This window comes from Felis catus, chromosome B3 (genome assembly GCF_018350175.1).
Source record: "Felis catus isolate Fca126 chromosome B3, F.catus_Fca126_mat1.0, whole genome shotgun sequence".
Lineage (NCBI taxonomy): Eukaryota > Metazoa > Chordata > Mammalia > Carnivora > Felidae > Felis > Felis catus.
Window position 1 is genome coordinate 63,325,159 of NC_058373.1, and position 18,414 is coordinate 63,343,572.

Sequence of the window (18,414 nt, forward strand, 5' to 3'; positions counted from 1 at the left end):
TGCAGCTCTTGGGGGAGCACAAGCTGTGTTACGTCCGTTCAGCATCAGGAAAGCATGTAGGTCTGGATGATGGTTAAACTGAATCCGGTCACACAGAGCACTTTGATGTCAGTGCAGGTTGGTTTCTGGGCTTGCTTGTGCTGCTAGGAAGCTTCTTGTCCATTCAAGGAAATATTCAGTCTCCCTTTCCAGTTCCTAGGTCTGCGCATGTCTCTAAGGGGTATCTCTTATGGGGGTGGGGTCCAGATGAGGGTTCTCTCTGATTGGAGGGAGGGCCCAGATAATGCTACAATAGTGAGATGCTTCTCACAGCAAGAGGAAGAGCTGTCCTTGGAGCAGCTGATGAATGTGGCACTGATCACATACTGAGGGCCCATGTCTCTGGAAAGAAGTACTTATGGTCAGAGTCCGGAGATCTTATTCAATCCATCGATAAAGCTGTGTAAGGCCGGTAGGCCATGCCATATCACCACCTTGTTTCAGCTCTTGTAGATGGCCTCCTCCATGCCCTTCTGGACTGGGTGATCATTTATTTTTCCTGACACCTGTTGGATGTACTCCCTTGACCTGGCCTTAAGTGAGCTCCTGTAGTGACCACAGCTCACCCAGAAAATGCATGTTGAAGATACCAGAGATAGAGTTCTAGGGTTACCCTTTCTTCATTTAGGAAGTTGATGTCAAGAGAAGTGCTTATATTTCTAGAGGGGGAGCCCTGTGGGCATACAGAGGTTCTTTAGGTTTTCATTATACTGAATTAATCTAATTTGACTCATCTTTCACGTGACCTCCTACAATGGGTGAGGCTTGATCTGGACTCTGGCCCAGGTTAAAGCATTTAACTAGCTAATGGCCTCTTTGACTTCTGACCCCATCATGGCCTCCCTTGACCCAGTCTGTCTCTCTAACATAGTAAAAATAGGCTTTCAAACTGAAAATAGGGAAGACCATGCAAATCCAAATGATTTTCTTTTTTTTTTTTAAGTTTATTTATTTTGAGAGAGAGAGAGAGAGAGACAGAGAGAACATGTGTGTGTGTGAGTTGGGGGGGGGGGAAGGGCAGAGAGAGTGGAGAGAAAATCCCATGCAGGCTCTGCTCTGTCAGTGCAGAGCCCAAGGTGGTGCTCAATCTCACGGTGGTAAGATCACGACCCGAGCCGAAGTCAAGTCTGATGCTCAGCAGACTGAGCCACCCAGATGCCCCATGAAAATGATTTTCATCATCGTTATTATCCAATAAACCAGCAATCTTGCATAGTAGGGGGAATTAGTTGCTCTAAAAGTGACGTACTGGATATATTTCCTTGGCGAATGGGGGGTGGGTAGGTGGTCCAGCTCACCAGAAAAAAAGTGCTCTGTCTACAAACTTGGTCTCTTCATTTTCAGCAACCCGCCAGCCAAGCTTCGTTTTGCTGGGAGTATGAGGAGCAGGGGTGCCAGGCTCCTTGCCTCTAGCTGCAGCGCTGGAACCCGAGCCTTGTTTCTGAACAGGAAGTTGTAGATATGTGACAAAAGGGCCGTTCCAGCAACTTGCTCTGAACAAGGGGAATCTGATCTGAGCCGACTTGCTGTCCCTACTGCTAGAAAACGGCCGCTTCTGGCAACCCTCGAATGAAAAATTGCCACCAAGTAGAAGACTTAGAGCCCCTTTTCAGGTCATCCTTTTAGAAATCAAAGTAGTGAAATTGGTCTAACTTTCCTTTGAACACAACCGCATGCTTCTGACTATGTCACCCACTAATGCGGAGTTCCCGGCCCCTTTTCAAGTTGCCGGAACTGAGGATGCCACTTCCAGCTTCTAGCTCTTCCCATCCATGCTCACCGTTCTCTCACATGCTGGGACCACGCTGCCATCCCACCCCTCCCATCCTCGAAGTGACACAACAGGAAGTCCGCATTCCTGATGCCAGGGAGATCTGCTCTGGCTGCTGGGCTGTTGAAGAACCATTACAGAATGTTCAGGGGGCATGGCAGCCTTTCACGAGGCAAACCCCTCGGGCAAAACCTTCCAGGCCCTGCCTGGCCCAGCTCTTCAGGGAAGATCAGTGGCCTGAGCAAGGGCGGTGTCCTGTTCTGCATGGTTACTTTGATATGCCAGGCCCCACATACAAGCAGCCTTCCAATACCACCACATCATTCACAAACTCGTCTCAGAGCCACTTGCCTTGACCTATTTCACACTCTGTGTTATTCTAGCCACGGATCCTCCCGGCTTCTGACCTGGAGGCTGACTCACTTTCCTGTTTACAGCCTTGCCTCAACCCTCATTCCTAATGTTTTACATAGTTTCTTTGGCAATGACCTTTGCTTCCCTTTTGACTAGAGTTCAGATTCTCCTCTGGCCAGACAACCTGTGACTATTCTGGGTAGAAGTATGCCAGAGCTTACCTGGCTCCCAGCACCCTTGGTCCCTGGTGTGGCCTCCTAAGAGTGCTGTGTCTGCCAGACTGGCCTTTGCGTGATTGGGGTAGCCTCAGTGAAAGAGGGGAAGGTGGAAGAATGGAATAGGGAGGGAAGGAGCTAGGAAGACAAGGACGAATAAGCGCCTTCCTTCTGTGAAAATGTAGCACTATTGATGCAGACATTAAAAGGAACACCAATCATTTTACGCCCATGACTTTTAGATTTGCTCCGTCTCAAAGAGGCACAGCAAGTGATATGAACTTTTTGAGTCTGTATGGGCTGATTGGGAGCATATGGGTAGCGCTTGATAGTAGGGTTGCTCTGTATTCTAACTGGAAGCCCAACTTACCATTCTATCCACAAGTGAATATTTCCCAATGAGTAATTCTACTTTTATTTCTCAATGAACTATTCAGTGCATACTCAGATTGAATGAGACTGGTGAAGTTTGAAAACACCATGATTTCTAATCAATGAAGTTGGCCATACAACTTCATTGAGTGTCAAGTTTCCTTCTGATGCTCTACATATGGTAGATTTATTTCAGGGATTCCTGCTCTGTTCACATCTTCTTCTCTGAGAAATCCCCCTTACCCACAGCACTGCCAAAAACGTGGACTTGGGTGACCATGTTCATACCATGGCACCCTCACCACAGGTGAATGGACTAGTGATGGACCCTTGAAGCTGATATCATCAGTTCTCCATTGAGTTAATGACCAGCCAGGCCATCTTGCTTGAAAATTTGAGCCAATGGGCATAAAGATCATTGTCAGTCATTGGTGGGTGCTAGACTCTTAAGGTTATGTTGAATAGAACCAGAGTCAATTCATGCTACATAGGCAAGCTGAGGTTGTGAGACAGCAGAAAGCATTAATAAGCAGAGAAAGCTTGTTTGCAGAGAGGAGGATGCATCAGACAAGCAGGGAGTTAAGGGACTCCCTGAGACAGGGACTCAGTGAGAGAAAGATGAAGCACATGACCTAGGTTCCTGTGGCTTCCCAGCTCCTGACCCCAAAAGGTCTCTCTGTCCTTCATTTCCTACTTGTTGGTATCCATGAGATGATTTCTTAGATCCAAGACCAAATCATCTCTACTGCCTCAGAGAGTTTTCCAGACAAGAGAAAGTTGAAGGATTAGATCATTGCTTGACTTTTTCTTCTCCCTTCCCTTCCCTTCCCTTCCCTTCCCTTCCCTTCCCTTCCCTTCCCTTGCTTTCCCTTCCCTTGTCTTCTCTTTTCTTTTCTTTTCTTTTCTTTTCTTTTCTTTTCTTTTCTTTTCTTTTTTTAGATAAGGATTGCTGTTCCTTCTGGCTAAAAAACCTTACTAAAATAAACTACTACTTATGTGTTGCCAGCCAGTGGCTGCAAGGGAAAGTTGTAAACTTTTGACAATTAAGGAAAGGGTGGAATGTTTTCTACTTGCTTATTTTAAAGTAGAGCTTGATGTCATTGGAAGCTATTTTTTACATCCATATTCTTGTTGTTAATCATTTAGGACATTCTGGCTTTTAACTGTTTTCTCACTTGTGATAACCACATTGACTTTATAGGGTGTGTCCTTAGGAACTCACCATTTGTGGAAAAAAAAAACCCACAGAAAGCCCAACATTACACATAAGCTTACATCAAAGGCCGAGATAACCTCTGCTCATTTACAGTAGTGGGATTTCTGATTATCTGCACCAGAGACAAATTCTTGATTGCCTTGTCAACAAATTCAGTGCCCAAATAGCTAGGGATTTTTATGGCTGGGGAAACTCCAGATATATAGCATAAGGGAAGAGGCAGGGATGAGGGTGGAGTAATTGAGGCCATGATCTATCTCCAGCAATTACAAGTTGTGCTCCTCATCAGACTTAGCTCCTACACCAAATTGGTATTTATCTGGATGGAGAAGTGTAAATAGTGGGCACCCTGGGAGTAGAGTTGGGGTTATCCCCCTTTTTTTTCTTCCTAAGATGAGCTGAAAGAGAGGGCACTCTTAAGTTTGGATAAGACACTAAGGTAGTCTGGGTGATACAATCCAAAGTTTGGTTAAATCCTCTACAGGAAGAGATTTCATACCTGAGGGAATGGACAGAAAAATGATTGCCAGTTGGGAAAAAGATACTTAGGGAATGATAGAGGGAGAACTCACTTACAGTGAGAGGCTATGGAGCCTAGTAGTTAGGCACGTGAGCTATGGACCCAGACTACATCGATTCACGGCCCGGGTCTACCACTTAGTAGCTGTATGACCAGGCACAGATTACTTAATTTCTTGGTGCCTCACTTTCTTCATCTATAAAACAGGAATAATAGTAGTACCCACCTCATCGGTTTGTTGTGAAGATTAAAGGAATTGATGCACATCATACGCATAGAGCAGTGTCTGGCCCAGAGTAGATGCTTAATAAATGCTAGTGATTACTGTTCTGTAAGACATCACCAGGTATGTCAACAAGACCAGCAAGATGCACGAGAACTAGCACCACAAGTATTCTATATTCTTGTTCTGTTGAGAAAATCCAATGTATTTCCTCTTTGACTGTGGAATGTGTGTGTTTTGGCTAAAACAAGAAAGAAGGTGCACGAAAGGGCTACTAAAACGAAGATGGGAACAGAGGGGCTTTCACATAAGGAGGATAAATAGATTGGGTTCTGGTCTGGAAAAATGAAGCCTGAGATGCACTAGGATGAATTTTGTGAGAGACAGGAATAGAATGAATAATAACTTGTTTATGAAATACTGGAAAATTAGAACTGGCGTGAAAGACGAATACTTTGAGGTGAATACTTAAACAGATGGTTACTTGACTGTGCTTGCTGGGAGTCGCTCAGTTATGGAGCTCGTTAAGCTCGGGAGTTTCAAAGTAATCCTGATGATGGGGGTGGGTTATGGTCCTTTAACTATCAAGGGTCATTAGGGATGTTTGTGATAGGGTCCAGTCCAGCATTTGTAATAACATATTAATGTAGTATGTAGCTGCTTCAAAACACTCAGCAACCTTAATTCACTTGATTCCCACAACAGTGAGCTCCTGAGCTTACACTGTGGGCAAGCCTCTGCAGGGAATCAAAAGGTGAGAAAGATGACTCCTGTTGAAGGTTCTCATCTGTGTTGCCACCCAGAAAACACTGTAATTAAATTAACTTAATTTGAAGGTTTCGTGTAGTTGGTTCACTGTTACTTACTTGTAAGGTCTTGAGACCAGGGAATTTTTGCTTACTTTTTGAGTTCAGGATTGGTATTGTGAAGAAATTAAGGAAATAAAAGTTTTCTTTTTGTTATTGTTTTGCTTTCATGAATTCTATCAAGGTGATACGCTAATGTCAACAGAAAACTTATTCTTGTATTTATTTTTATTATTAGAGTAGTTACTCATAAATATCAATTTTAGAGCTCTAGGTTAATTTAGAGACCATCTTCTTCAATTCCTTCTTTCGCCACTGAAGGAGGTGGGCCCCTTGGGTGACTTTTACAAGGTGGCAAAGCTTGGACCAACGCCCAAGTTCTAGTCTCTGGTGTTTTCTTTCCCATCAGGCTGCTTCCCCCAGAGGATCAGTGTGATTGTAGTTGAGCTTATTTCTGTGTACACACAGACTCCGATGTGTTATGATTTATCTTGGAGCAGACTTATTATGAAGCCAATGAAGCTTAAGCTTCAGGGCCCCTCACTTGTATGAGCCTTGAGTGGGGAGAGGAAGCTAGGTTGCAATCAGGAAACATTTCTATATAAACGTTTCTGGTAAATGACCTAAAGAGGTAATGTAAGAGATGGACTTGGCTTTCCAAGGCTCCAGTCATTTGTTGTGACCTTTCTCACATTCTAAGAAACAGAAACTCCTCTAGTACCTATTTTCTATTTGCAGTTTTGTATTCCTTTTCTTAAAGAAGTACCCCTTCCCTGCTGCAAGATTATAAATTTCAGGCTCTGTGAAACCTGATTTGCTTCTGATGCCCAAAGGTGTAATCAGTTGGAGATTTCATTGTAATATTTCAGATTTTGATTTTTGAATTAATTTTTATTAAAAAAAATTGAATAGAGTTAAATTACTTCTATTCTTATGTTTCATTTTAATTTTAGTTTTTGTTATAGTAAGAAAATAACAAGTTGTGTTAAAATTTTGTAAGCAAAAATGGTAGCTCCCTGCCCCAGCCTTCCCTACCCCTTACTTTTGTTCTCCAGAGTCAAGCACTCTTAATTCTTTTAGATATTTTCCCCTACTGCTTACCTCTATGTTGTTTTTTAATTACTTGCTATCTTAATTGATCGCTTTTATGTCAATTTACAATAATACAAAATTTTATATCAATAATACAATAGTATTGTATTACTATATCAGTTGTATGTTGACTTCCTGTAACGGTAGCTAAGGATTTAACTTTAACTCTTAAAATTCCTTCTCTTTCCTCTTATTTCCCCCAAATAGTCACATCACAATTTTTGGTTACCTCTATCATCACTATTTATATTATGATGGCCATGCAAATATTATTTACAGCAAAAGCAAGTAGAATCCTATGGTATCCTTTCTTGGTCAACTTTTTATTTGTCCTAAATTATCTTATTTTCTTTTGCTTAATTTTCTATCTATCTGAGACTAACTCTCCTTTCTTTTCATAGAGCTTTTTGTTTTCCCCAGAGTCTGTCCATAATTGCTTTGTTGTTCCTTTTACTTGATTTTCTGTGTATCCTGCCAAATACATCATCAGAACTACCAAGCATCTATTTTATCAATATTATTTGTGGAAGTGGTCAAATATATCAGATAATCTATCTGTCTTCTACCTCCTCTTTCTCTCCATCCCTGACCCCAGACCTTCTTGCATAATCCTTCATCCTCCTCTAGTATGGAGTATTTTTTTTTTCTTCCCCTACTGTCTGGAAATTTCATATGATAAGCCTTTGGTGAGGATGATTTGTGAAGGTGACAATGGGCCTTTTCTAAATCTCAGGGAATTGTCTACCCATTTTAAGCAATTTTATGTAGGGCACCTGGGTGGCTCAGTCAGTTAAGGGTCCAACTTTGGCTTAGGTCTTGATCTCGTGGTTCATGAGTTTGAGCCCCATGTTGGGCTCTGTGCTAACAGCTCAGAGCCTGGAGCCTGCTTGATTCTGTGTCTCCCTCTCTCTCTGCCCCTCTGCTGCTCGTGCTCTGTCTCTCTCTCAAAAATGAATAAACCTTAAAAAAAGTTTAAAAGTAACAAATTTTATATAAGCAGATTTTGAAAGTGTATTTTAAATATCTACTACCATTCAAGGACTGCCTTTATTTTCTGGTTGACTAGATTTTCATAGTAGGGTGAAGGGAATTCTCCTAATAATGAATAAAGTACCACATCTGGTTGCCTAAAGTGTCTGGTAATTAAAAGAAGCATTTGCTAATATATAATCCAACTCTTATTTTCTGACATGTATATTAATCTTAGGGTGAGTTATCTAAATTTTGAATCCCAGATAATTATTAAGAATATATTCTCAGGTAATTTCTTGTGTACTTGTCACTATGAAAACTCGTTTTTAATACATGAAGTTAAATGTAATTTTAAGACACAAAATATGTTTTAAAAGCTTGTTTTACATACCATTTTTTTGTTAGCTGCCTTAGAAGCATTACACGATAATAGGGAATTAACTATCCAATAATACCTTCCCTCCTTGATACTTTATACATGTCGAATATTTGGTTAATTCTCCTGGATCCTAAGTAGGGCAACAGCATTGTTTTAGTTTACTGAAGTAGAAATTAAGGCCATTGCAATTCATGATTAGGTCTTCTTATGCGGACTTCTTATTGTCAGATAATGCATTCTCCTGTAAAGGAGGATACATGTTTTCCTAAATAATCCACTATATAAATCAGGAATGGTGCTGACTCTTTAGAGAAGGAGAACTTATTTTCAGTGTTTTTCAGTGTATTTTAATCCTATTCCTTTTGAGATTGATGCGATCCAAGGGGTATGCTATTCAGTTGAATTCTTGTGGAACATAGCTCTATACTTTCATTTGATTTTTTTTTAATTTCCTAAGAACATCACTGGAAGAAAACAGTGTTTCTGAATCCTTAAGATCTTAGTTGAAATGCTCAGCCCTGATAGCCTGTACAGGCAGAGATGCAATGTCTGTGATCAAATCCTCCTCCCAGAATGCACTGCTATTGGAATGCCCCTGGCCTCTGTCTAGATCTAGTTTTGAAACCACTACACATCTCAGGATGCATCACCCCTTCACCCTTCCTTTTCTGTCTTCAGTCATATTGTCCACTCAAAGTTGTGGAAAGACATAGGAGTGGTAAATCCCCAGGGGCAGGTGTAGTTTGACCTGTTTGCCCGAGATTTCCCCCCAGATTTTTAAGAAATGGGGTGGTGATGGGGTTCACACTGAGGAGTAGTAGAAAGCAGAGAAACACCTAATGGAGATTATGGCAGGATTCCTAGCTGGTTATCAACGGGCTGGTTGCTTACTTCCCTACTTGATGTCCTAAGACTTATAAAATTGAAAGTGCTTTTCTAATATCTCCATTTCAACTTACTTCCACATGTAGAGAGAGTGTTAGTGGTTAATTTGGTGTGGTAACTTATTTTCATCAGTTTTCAGGGATTTTCCCAGGATTTTAGTAGGCATGATGGATTCTAAAGCTGTTCTCTGGGGATGCTGTACGTTTCTCCTGAAATTGTGGATACTTTAAAATGAATGATTTTGCTATTTGAGTGTTTTGTATAAGGGATTTCTTGGCACTTACACTTATACTGTATTACTGGAAACTATGAAAAATAAATGTGTTTACTCAATCACCTAACTATGAAAACATTTGGTTTGTTTCATCAGTTAGATTCAACATCACCTCTCTCTGAGGAACAGTTAAAGTGTCTTCTGGATGAATGCACACTCAGACAAAAATCCATGATTAGACTTTCTTCAGAAAGGGAAAAGGAAGACGTAGAGGATTCAACAGCCCAGTCCCCCCATCTTTCCAGATCTGTCCTCTCTGAGCTACTAAATGGGTCAGAAACAAAAGTCACAAGCACAGAGGTAAAAGATGCAAATATGTCTGAGAATGCAGAATGTGAAACATGTACAGGTTACTATCTCACCAAAGCCTTGACTGGGCATTACATGTCTCAAGCACTTGTCATCGAAGCAGAGAATTTGAGGTGCCTCCAATTTCCCAAGGACAAGGTTATTAGTGACACAAAGGACTATTTTATGTCAAAGACTATTGGCATTGGGAGACTGAAAAGGCCCTCTTTCTTGGATGATCCACTGTATGACATCAATGTGAGCCTTTCATCTGAAGACCATCGTCTGGAAGTCAGCTCTCCAGAGATACCAAAAATGGGTAAGGCATAGAAGATGTGTATTTTGGTGAATAATACTAAGCATCTCAATATAAAGGTGTTATAGTTTAAGGTAGAACAGGATAGGAAGTCATAGATGGTGTCAATAGCATGCAACATAACAAACTTATCAACGTTTGTATGAGATCAAGGTTGGAATTAGTGCTCTTATGAGATATATTATTCCTACTGGTGATTAATACATATTCTGGGTGGCTATATAGGAAACAGTGATGATTTCAGAATGAAAGAGAATTTAGTTTGGACAGATACAAATAATTTGGATAGTTTGCTTAGTCTTTTAACTTCCAAATTTCAGTGATGAGAATTTATTCCAAGGGATGAATTTGTAAAATGTGAAATGCATTTTATTAGTGGTTTTATTAGTTTCTACACAAGTTCCCATCCCAGCTACTTGTATGCACTCAGGCATTTTGTCTTGATCCGGTGTTGCATTTTACAGTGGTACAATGGTACAGGTTATAAACACTATGGATATTTTTTGACATAAACAAATATTCAATTATTTATCTAAGTTAGAAGTCTAACATAACCTGTGTTGTATGTGGTAATTCTATTTAAATAGCCTCAACTTTTCCTCTAATGTAGATAATGCTATTGATGATGTATCTTCTATTAAATCTATATCTTTCTATAATTATCTATATATTACCAGTGAAATCTGTAATCTATTAATTCTGAACTAACTCCCCAGTCCCATATTTCTAACTGCCTGCTAGCCGGCTCCATGAGGTTATGGCCTCAAACTGATTTCCTCATCTTTCCTTTTCAACTCAGATTTGCCTCTTTTCTTTCTGTTTCCTCACTCACCCAGGTTCTGTTTGAGTCATCATTGAATCTCCTGTCTCTTTTGCTCCCCACCTTCAACCTTCAGTATTGTTTGCTCTACTTTTGCAGTGTTTCCCATGCCCATCCCTTCTTTGTTCTTCCTGCTGCCTCAGCTGGACCAGAGTAAAAACCCTCTGATCTGATCTGGTCCATCCTCCCCGCCTCTGATCTCTCACCTCCTCCAGCCCCTGCTGACCCCCACTAAACAAACCCCTCCAAAGTACAGCTTTGATAGCCACACCTCCCAGCTCAGAAAACTTCTTGAGCTCTCCACTGCCCGCTGAATGAAACCCGAATTCTTTCCCTTGATGTTCAAGGCCTCCACAGTCTGACTTCAATCTCTTTGTAATCACTCTCTACCTAGTTCTCTAAATGTTATTCAGGTTATGGCTAATCTGGTCTCAGGATTTCCAGTGCTTTCCTCTGCCCCTGTATTAGCCCCTACTCTTTTCTTCTGAAGAATGTTCAGGTACCCCTTCAATGGCAGATGAATTCCAACCCCATCCTTTCTGAATGTAACCTTCCTTGTTTCTCTCTTTTAAACGTTTGATTTCTCCTCTGAATGTCCAAGAACATTGGTCCCCTATCAGATCATTTCACACATACTGTCTTGAAGTTGTTATGCACACACACACTTTCTCTTCCTTAGAATTGTGTAGTATTTTTGAGGACAAAGATCCTATCTTTTGATTTGTTACTTCTGTGATGTCCAAAGTGCCGTCCTAAACCAAGTGCTTATTTAATAAATGAAACAATTTAAATTATCCAGTTTTAGAATAATATGCTGAAAATATAGTTCACGCTTATTCTTCACAGTGTGAATGAAAGCAGGTGGTATTGTTTAAGAGTTATGTAAGCCTTGGGGAACCTTGGTGGCTCAGTGGGTTAAGCGTCCAACTCTTGATTTTGGCTCAGGTGATGATCTCACAGTGGTGGGATCAAGACCCACGCGGACAGCCCAGAGCCTGCTGGGGATTCTCTCTCTCTCTCTCTCTGCCCCTCCGCCCCCCCCCCCCCCCCACTGTACTCTCTCTTTCACAAAATAAATAAATAAAAAAGGAACTATGCAAGCCTCACATTCTCTATAAATATTTGGAACTTTCCCCCTTTTTAAATGAAATTTTACAAGCTATGAAGTTTTTACCCAACAGCAGAGTTCATTTTTACAATACACAATTCGATTAGACGGCTGCATTATGCGTATCCCCACTAAGGATCTTCATTTAACAAATGAACTATGAAAACTTTGTTCTATTCTCAAATTGCAGTATATTTTCTTTCTTTTTCGATAAAGGGTTGTCATCAGAGAAAGTATCTCCTCTTTGTCTACTGTAGGCAAACCTGCTAACTTTGTGGTGATTTATTGTATTTGGGATCTCATTCCCTTGGTAAGGGGGTTTAGAACAGCACTTTGCTAAACTATGACTTTGCTTCTATGGGAACTTGAGTCACACTGATGTATATCTGCTTCTGAGCAGAACATAACAAGATGGAATGAACTAGAACTTAACATGGCTTGCTGGGAAGAAGCTGTGAGGGTTTACCTACAACTTCATGGAACATGCCTCTGAAGGCACCAGATAACCCTAATGTACGATTAGCACAACTCTTGTGAGTTTGGAGGCTTGAGATGGCCTACATGTGAATATGTGAGCCACATTTTATTTTCTGTTTATTACATTTTTGTTTGTTACGTTTTTGTTTATTACATACTTTAAGGCATAGGTTCTGCACGATCATTTTGAGTGCCTGTCAGCGTATCGGAGGTTGGAGTTTTTCACTTTACTAACCTCAGCGTTCAAGATCGAAATACTTTGCTAATCAATTTTATTCTAAAATACTAAATGGAAATTTTATGCTTTCTACCAAAGGGAACACCAAAACTGAATGCCAAACCAGTTTTCTTGGCAAAAAGCCCTTTAGAGACGCAACTTTAATGAGGAATAGCAGTGTTTTCAGCTGCAACATTATATTCAGGTCTTTCTTAGGAAATAGACACACGCCAATGTGATTCAGAGCAGATTTCTAGAAACAGGCAGGAGTGAATGAGAAAAACCATTTATCATTTTCTCTTTCAGTAGCAAGTACTATTGTATGCAGTAGTCTTTTTCTTGATGAACCGAGGTCTGTCACAAGTATTAAAATTCTTCTAGAAGGCAGAGTCAGATACAACTTCAAAAAGAGAACCCAACTGAATGCCACTGAGGTCCAGTTTAAATCGTGGTATTGAAAAATAAGGATTTGCCTCAGAGCTGTATTAAAAGTTCCATTTTTCTTGTGCTTTCAGCTTAGCGGTAACTACTGATAAAATTTGACTTTCTGGATACAAGGTCCAGTGAATTCAGTGTTGCGCTCACTCACTGTGGGGGCTTGAGGGGACTGATAAATAGGGTTTTCTCTTCCCCACCCAGGTCGGAACCAACTTAGAGATAGATGGACTGTGACGGATGCAGAATTAGGAGGTTGGCTTCATTGCTGATGAAATGTAGGGCGTTGTCGTGACCTGTGTAGGCAGCCAAATGGTCTTCTGAATGCTACGTCCTCCAAGTGAACTCACACACCCAGTCACTGGCAGAGGTGAAAAGACTCAAGCCTCACCTGTGGAAACCTGTCCATGTGGAACCAATAGCCTGGAGGAGTCAAGAAGCACCCTTGGCGGGGGAGGGGTGGTGTGCTAACTCCTGTGGAGGAAGGGGCTGAGCTGAGCTGTTTCTTCCCCCAAACTCACTGGTCAGAGAACTGGCTCTTTTCCCTTGTGGAGAGTGGAGGAGGCTGGAACGAGGCTGGATGTTTCCCCAACGTAAGTTTTCCCACATCCAAGTGTGAGGAGAGCAGGGAGTAATTGTTCTTTGGTACCACCTAACCTCAGAGGCACCACGGAATGTGCTGGAACTTCAGAGAAAAAGTCCTTCAGGTCTATGGTTAGTCTAGTATTTGATCAAATTATCTTTTTTTAAAACTGTTTATTTTTGAGAGGGAGCTGGAGGGGGGGGCGGTCAGAGAGAGAAGGAGAGAGAGAATCCCAAGGAGGCTCTGCCCTGAGCCCTATGTGGGGCTGGAACCCATGAACCGTGAGATCATGACCTAAGCCTCAACGGAGAGTTGGATGCTCAGCCGACTGAGCCACCCAGGTGCCCCTACTCAAGTTCTTAAGTTGACTTGCTTTCCAGATAATCCAAACCAAAAGGCATCCGTGCATGGACAGCATTCTTTTTCCCACTAAGTGTTTGAGCTCCTTGTCAACAGAAGTTCATATAGTAAAGAGGAAAATATGAATAACAAAAACAAAAATAATAGAATAGGGCAAAAAGGGACATGAAGCCTGTCACGTAGCAAAAAAAAAGGGGGGGGGGTCAGAACTATACTAACTCTTCAAGGAAAACAAAATTCAATTTCCTTCCCATAGGACCCATATGATGAATAGTGCTTTTAAAAATTTCTGTAACAAATGAGTCAGATAAGGTTGTTTTAAAAATAACAACCCTAAATGAAGACTAGGGCCACTGTTTCGGTTTGCTCAGGAAGTGTCCTGGTTTTACCACCGAATGGTTCTTGTCCTTGGAAACCTTTAGTCTCTGGCAAACTGGACGATTGGTCACTGTAAACTGAAAGTGAGAACAAGAAACCAGAGAGCAAATTAATGAGTTAAAGCTTGTAGTAGTGTGGGTGAGTAGTAGGATCTCAGACTAGAACATAGAGGAGCAGAGGGAGGGCTGCTGTGCCCACCCAACTGCATGATGTCACCTAGTGGTTGGGAGTGTGGACTCTGAGTGAGGCAGATCTGGGTTTGAATGCTTGCTCTATTAGCAGTGATCTTAGGCAAGTTACTTAATCTCTCTTCTCTACACCTTGGTTTCCTTATCTAAGATAAGATGGCTTTAATACTTACAATAAGGATCGAATGAGAGAGTCCACATAATTAGGTCAGTGACTAGACTGAGTTGGCTTATACTGGTCCCTCCTTATCTGTGGTTTCAGTGACCTGTGGTCCGCAGCATTCCAGAAGCAGGTGATTCTTCTGACAGTAGGTCAGAAGGTTAACGGTAGGCCAACACTATGTCAATGTCTGTGCCATTCACCTTCATCTCCTCGTGTAAGCATCTTATCACTTCACATCATCACAAGAAGGGTGAGGACAGTACAAGACATTTTGAGAGCGACCATGTGCACAAAACTTTGATCGCAGTATGTTACCATTGTTCTATTTTATTGGTTATTTCAATCTTTTATGTGCCTAATTTATAAATTAAACCTTACCAGAGGCATGGATGTATAGGAAAAATCCTAGTGTATGTAGGGTTTGGTACTATCTATGATCTCAGGTATGCGCTGAGGGTCTTGGAACATATTCCTTGTGGATAAGAGGGACTAATGTATTGAACATTTAATCAGGAGATTTCCCATAAAAGCCTGGGCTTCTGACTTTCCTGATAAATCAGCAGGTCCTTAAACCAGTAAGGAGAGCTAAGTGGATGTTCCCTTTAGAAGGAGCACATACATGCAGGGGGACATGGCCCCCTGTCTGCCCCTCTCTACTTCATGTGTCTGGGCATTTGGAGCCCTAGGATTTCCATCCCAGGTTATAAGCCCTTGCTGCTCAGAGTGTGGTTCAGTTACTGGGGGCTTGTTAGAAAACCTACTAAATCATAATTTACTAACAAGATCTCCCAACGATACTCACTGTGGAGTTTGAGAAGCACTGTTACAAACCATGGAGCATTACTCCTAACCGCTCTGAGCATCAGGATCATCTGGAAGTTTTTTGCTGGTCTGTTTTATACCTGTGTCCAGGGCCCGAATCTGACTTTCTTAAATTAGAGTGCCCGGTGTGGAGAGTTCAGTCTGCCGAATTAATGCAAGCTACAAGATTTTGCCTTGCATATTTGAGAAATAGGTGTTTCGGTTTAGTTGTAACAAAGCTCATTTATGTTCTCTGTTGGGGGTCCTCAGAACAGGTTCTACAAACAGTGGTAATGTACCATCTGAATATGCTTCAAGTTTATTTGATTGTAATTTTTACTTAGGTACCTTTAAATTTTATTTTAATTCCAGTATAGTTAACGTACGGTGTTGAATTAGTTTCAGGTGTAAGATACAGTGATTCACCATTGATTGTAACTTGATTGTATCTTGAGGTGGTTGTAGGTGGATCGGCTTTTGTGAAGGATGTTGGGGTGATTTGAAGGGGGTGTGTGTTAGTATACATCCTTACTCAGACCACCTGAACAGTTCCCAAGGCACTGGATTGTTTTGAGAAGTTTTCTTTGTTGTCACACAGGCTTCCCAGTTTGTAGTGGAGCCCTGAGATTCTAGAATAGTAACACTATTAGCTAACCTTTTTTTTTTTTTTTCATTAAAAAAATAGTTTGGCTTGCTCTTAGGGAAATACTTGACTCATCCTTGCCTTGATGAAGTTCTGTTTCTCTCAAACTGTGAGTGCCTTCGGGCTTCCTAGTTATTGTTTGCTAAATTACTTGTGCAAGGCTACTCACTGCTTTTCAGATGCTCTTAGTAACTTAACCTCCCAAATTTATTTGATCAAAATACCAGAGCTGCTCTATTGCAAGTGTCCAGTGGTAATCACCTTTTGATGTAAAACTTGAGGATACAGTAAGTTTATATTTGTTAAGCTTATCTTTTCAAGTTACTTTCACCTAATTTTCTTTCAGCCGGTTCTTGATTTGAGGTGGACTTTTCATATAAATATGTGCCACTGATTATTTTCTGTACTGATAAAATACCACTTGATCATTTTGTTTAGTAGTGTAAACAATGGCATGCTGGAGTGTTTTGATATTATAATGTATTACCATTTTATCAGTTAATGAGAACTTGTGATTCCATTGCTTCATTCATATTGGGTAAAATGAAAAGATTAAGATCGTCACTGCAGACTACCTCTATGGACCAGAAATACTGGCATCACTAGGAGCTTTTAGAAATGCAGAGTCCCAGGCCCTACTCCAGACCTACTGTATTAGACTCTGCATTTTAAAAAGATGATCCAGTAGGTGATATATGCTTGTTAATGTGTGAGAAGCTCTGGTCTACTAGTCACTCTACTTCAGGGTTGTGGAAAAAAAAAAACACCAAAAAACTAACGGTGAAAATAATGTCAATTATTTGATAATGTGCTCAATCCCTACTTTTTCTTCTTAAATTTCATTTTAATGAAGATACTACCTTCTCCAGATTGTTTTACCTCTCTAAACATCCCTCCTGTACTGCTTTTGGGTAACCTTCCCCTTTGACACCCAGAGCAAGCATATCCTAGCTTGGGTTCTCTCCTGTTGCATGGCTTTATTTGGAGACAGAAATAGCCAGTATGGGATCATCTATGCTTTGTATACTTTTGGTTTTCAAATCTCTCTACTTGGCATCTGCCTCAGAGCTGTCTGGCATTTTAAGCTATACTGAGTCCATCCCTTAGGCAATGCTTCTTACCTTTGGTAACATATTAGAATGACTAGATGAGATTGAAAACAGACTAATGTGCCTGGGTTCCATCCCAGATGAATGAAATCTATTTCTAGGGGTTGGCTCTGGACATCAGTTTTTTTTTTTTTTTTTTTTTTTTTTTTTTTTACGGTGGTTGACATCTTCATTGCTTTGGCAGTGAGAGGCAGGTGCTCAGAAGCTCTTCGTGGGGTGGGCCTGCTTTCTCTTTACTATCATGGGCTTGTGGCTGCAGGGGTTGGCGCTGACTCTGCCAATGGCAGCCATGCGCAGATCTGAGCGGTACTTGTTCTTGCGGATCATGTGCCTGATGCTGCTGAGGGGGGCCCAGGCATTCTTGTTGACGGTGGTCCACACGTAGGATGTGGCAGGTTTTCACTGGCCAGATATCCGCTTCATGACCACCACTACTACCCTTTTGCCCTTGGCTGCCGGCTTCACGCCCACAGTCTGGCGGTGCATCAGCCCCTTGTAGCAGAGGGAGTTGTGAGCCTTCAGCTTATTGGACTCTGTGATGTACACCTGCTTCTTCCTCTTGATCAGGAAGCTGGAGCAGTTCTGCACGACCACCCATTGTAGGCGGGCAGACATGGCGGCAGCTCCTTTCACTATGGCAGCCAGAGGTGGAAAGACTGGGTACCAGTCTTTTTGAAAGTCCGCGTTGGAGGACTCAGGTGTGTTGGGTGATTCAATTGTGTAGCCACTGGTTTGAAATCACTGTGCCAGGGTTCCACTGTGCTCATTGTATTCATTCATTAAGGACATTGCTCTAGGATATAAGGAATAAGACATAATCACTGCTCTGCATTATTTCATAGTCCATTGAGGAAGGCAGGAACTTAAGCAGAGAACCACAGCAGGGGCGAGACAAGGGTGGTAAGAGCTTCTGGACAGGTGCACAGCAATACCACAGACAGGATGATGAACGTGGGGAGATGGGGAAGTGGCATTTAAGTTGAGCCCCCAAGGATGATGATCTTTTACTGGGTGGGCGAGAAGCGGAACACTCCAGATAGAAGAAATAGTACTTGAGGAGGCCTGGGTCACGGTCTTATCCTCATCTCAGGGGTGAGATAATGAGGTCTGTTTCTCATCTATCCCACCTTCCTCACTGCTTAACATTCCTTTTCCGTGTGTTCACAATATCACTGCATTTCTCACTTCACTCTCTGAAACTCCAGATCATTTGTCATTAATTAAAAGATTAAAAAAAAAACATTACTGACATATAATTTATATACCTGTATTCATTTCCTGTGGTTGCCACAACAAATGATTACAACAGAAATTAATTATCTCGAAGTTCTGGAGGCCTGAAGTCTGAAACGAAAGAGTCAGCAAGGCCATGCTCTGCCTGGAGACTCCAGGGAAAAATGCCTCCCTGCT

The 18,414-nt window shown here is 41.5% G+C and overlaps 1 protein-coding gene and 1 pseudogene across 3 annotated transcripts in view; one reads left to right on the forward strand and one right to left on the reverse strand.

Annotated features, from left to right (window-relative positions):
• FSIP1 (fibrous sheath interacting protein 1) overlaps positions 1-18,414 on the forward strand; it is a 201,030-nt gene that overhangs the window by 176,804 nt on the left and 5,812 nt on the right. For all 3 annotated transcript variants that reach the window (XM_006932677.5, XM_045059560.1, XM_045059561.1), the window contains exon 11: positions 9,215-9,725. In XM_006932677.5, coding sequence (XP_006932739.4) covers positions 9,215-9,725 — 511 coding nt within the window. The remainder of the gene's footprint in view (positions 1-9,214; positions 9,726-18,414) is intronic.
• On the reverse strand, positions 17,203-17,619 carry LOC101088414 (annotated as a pseudogene).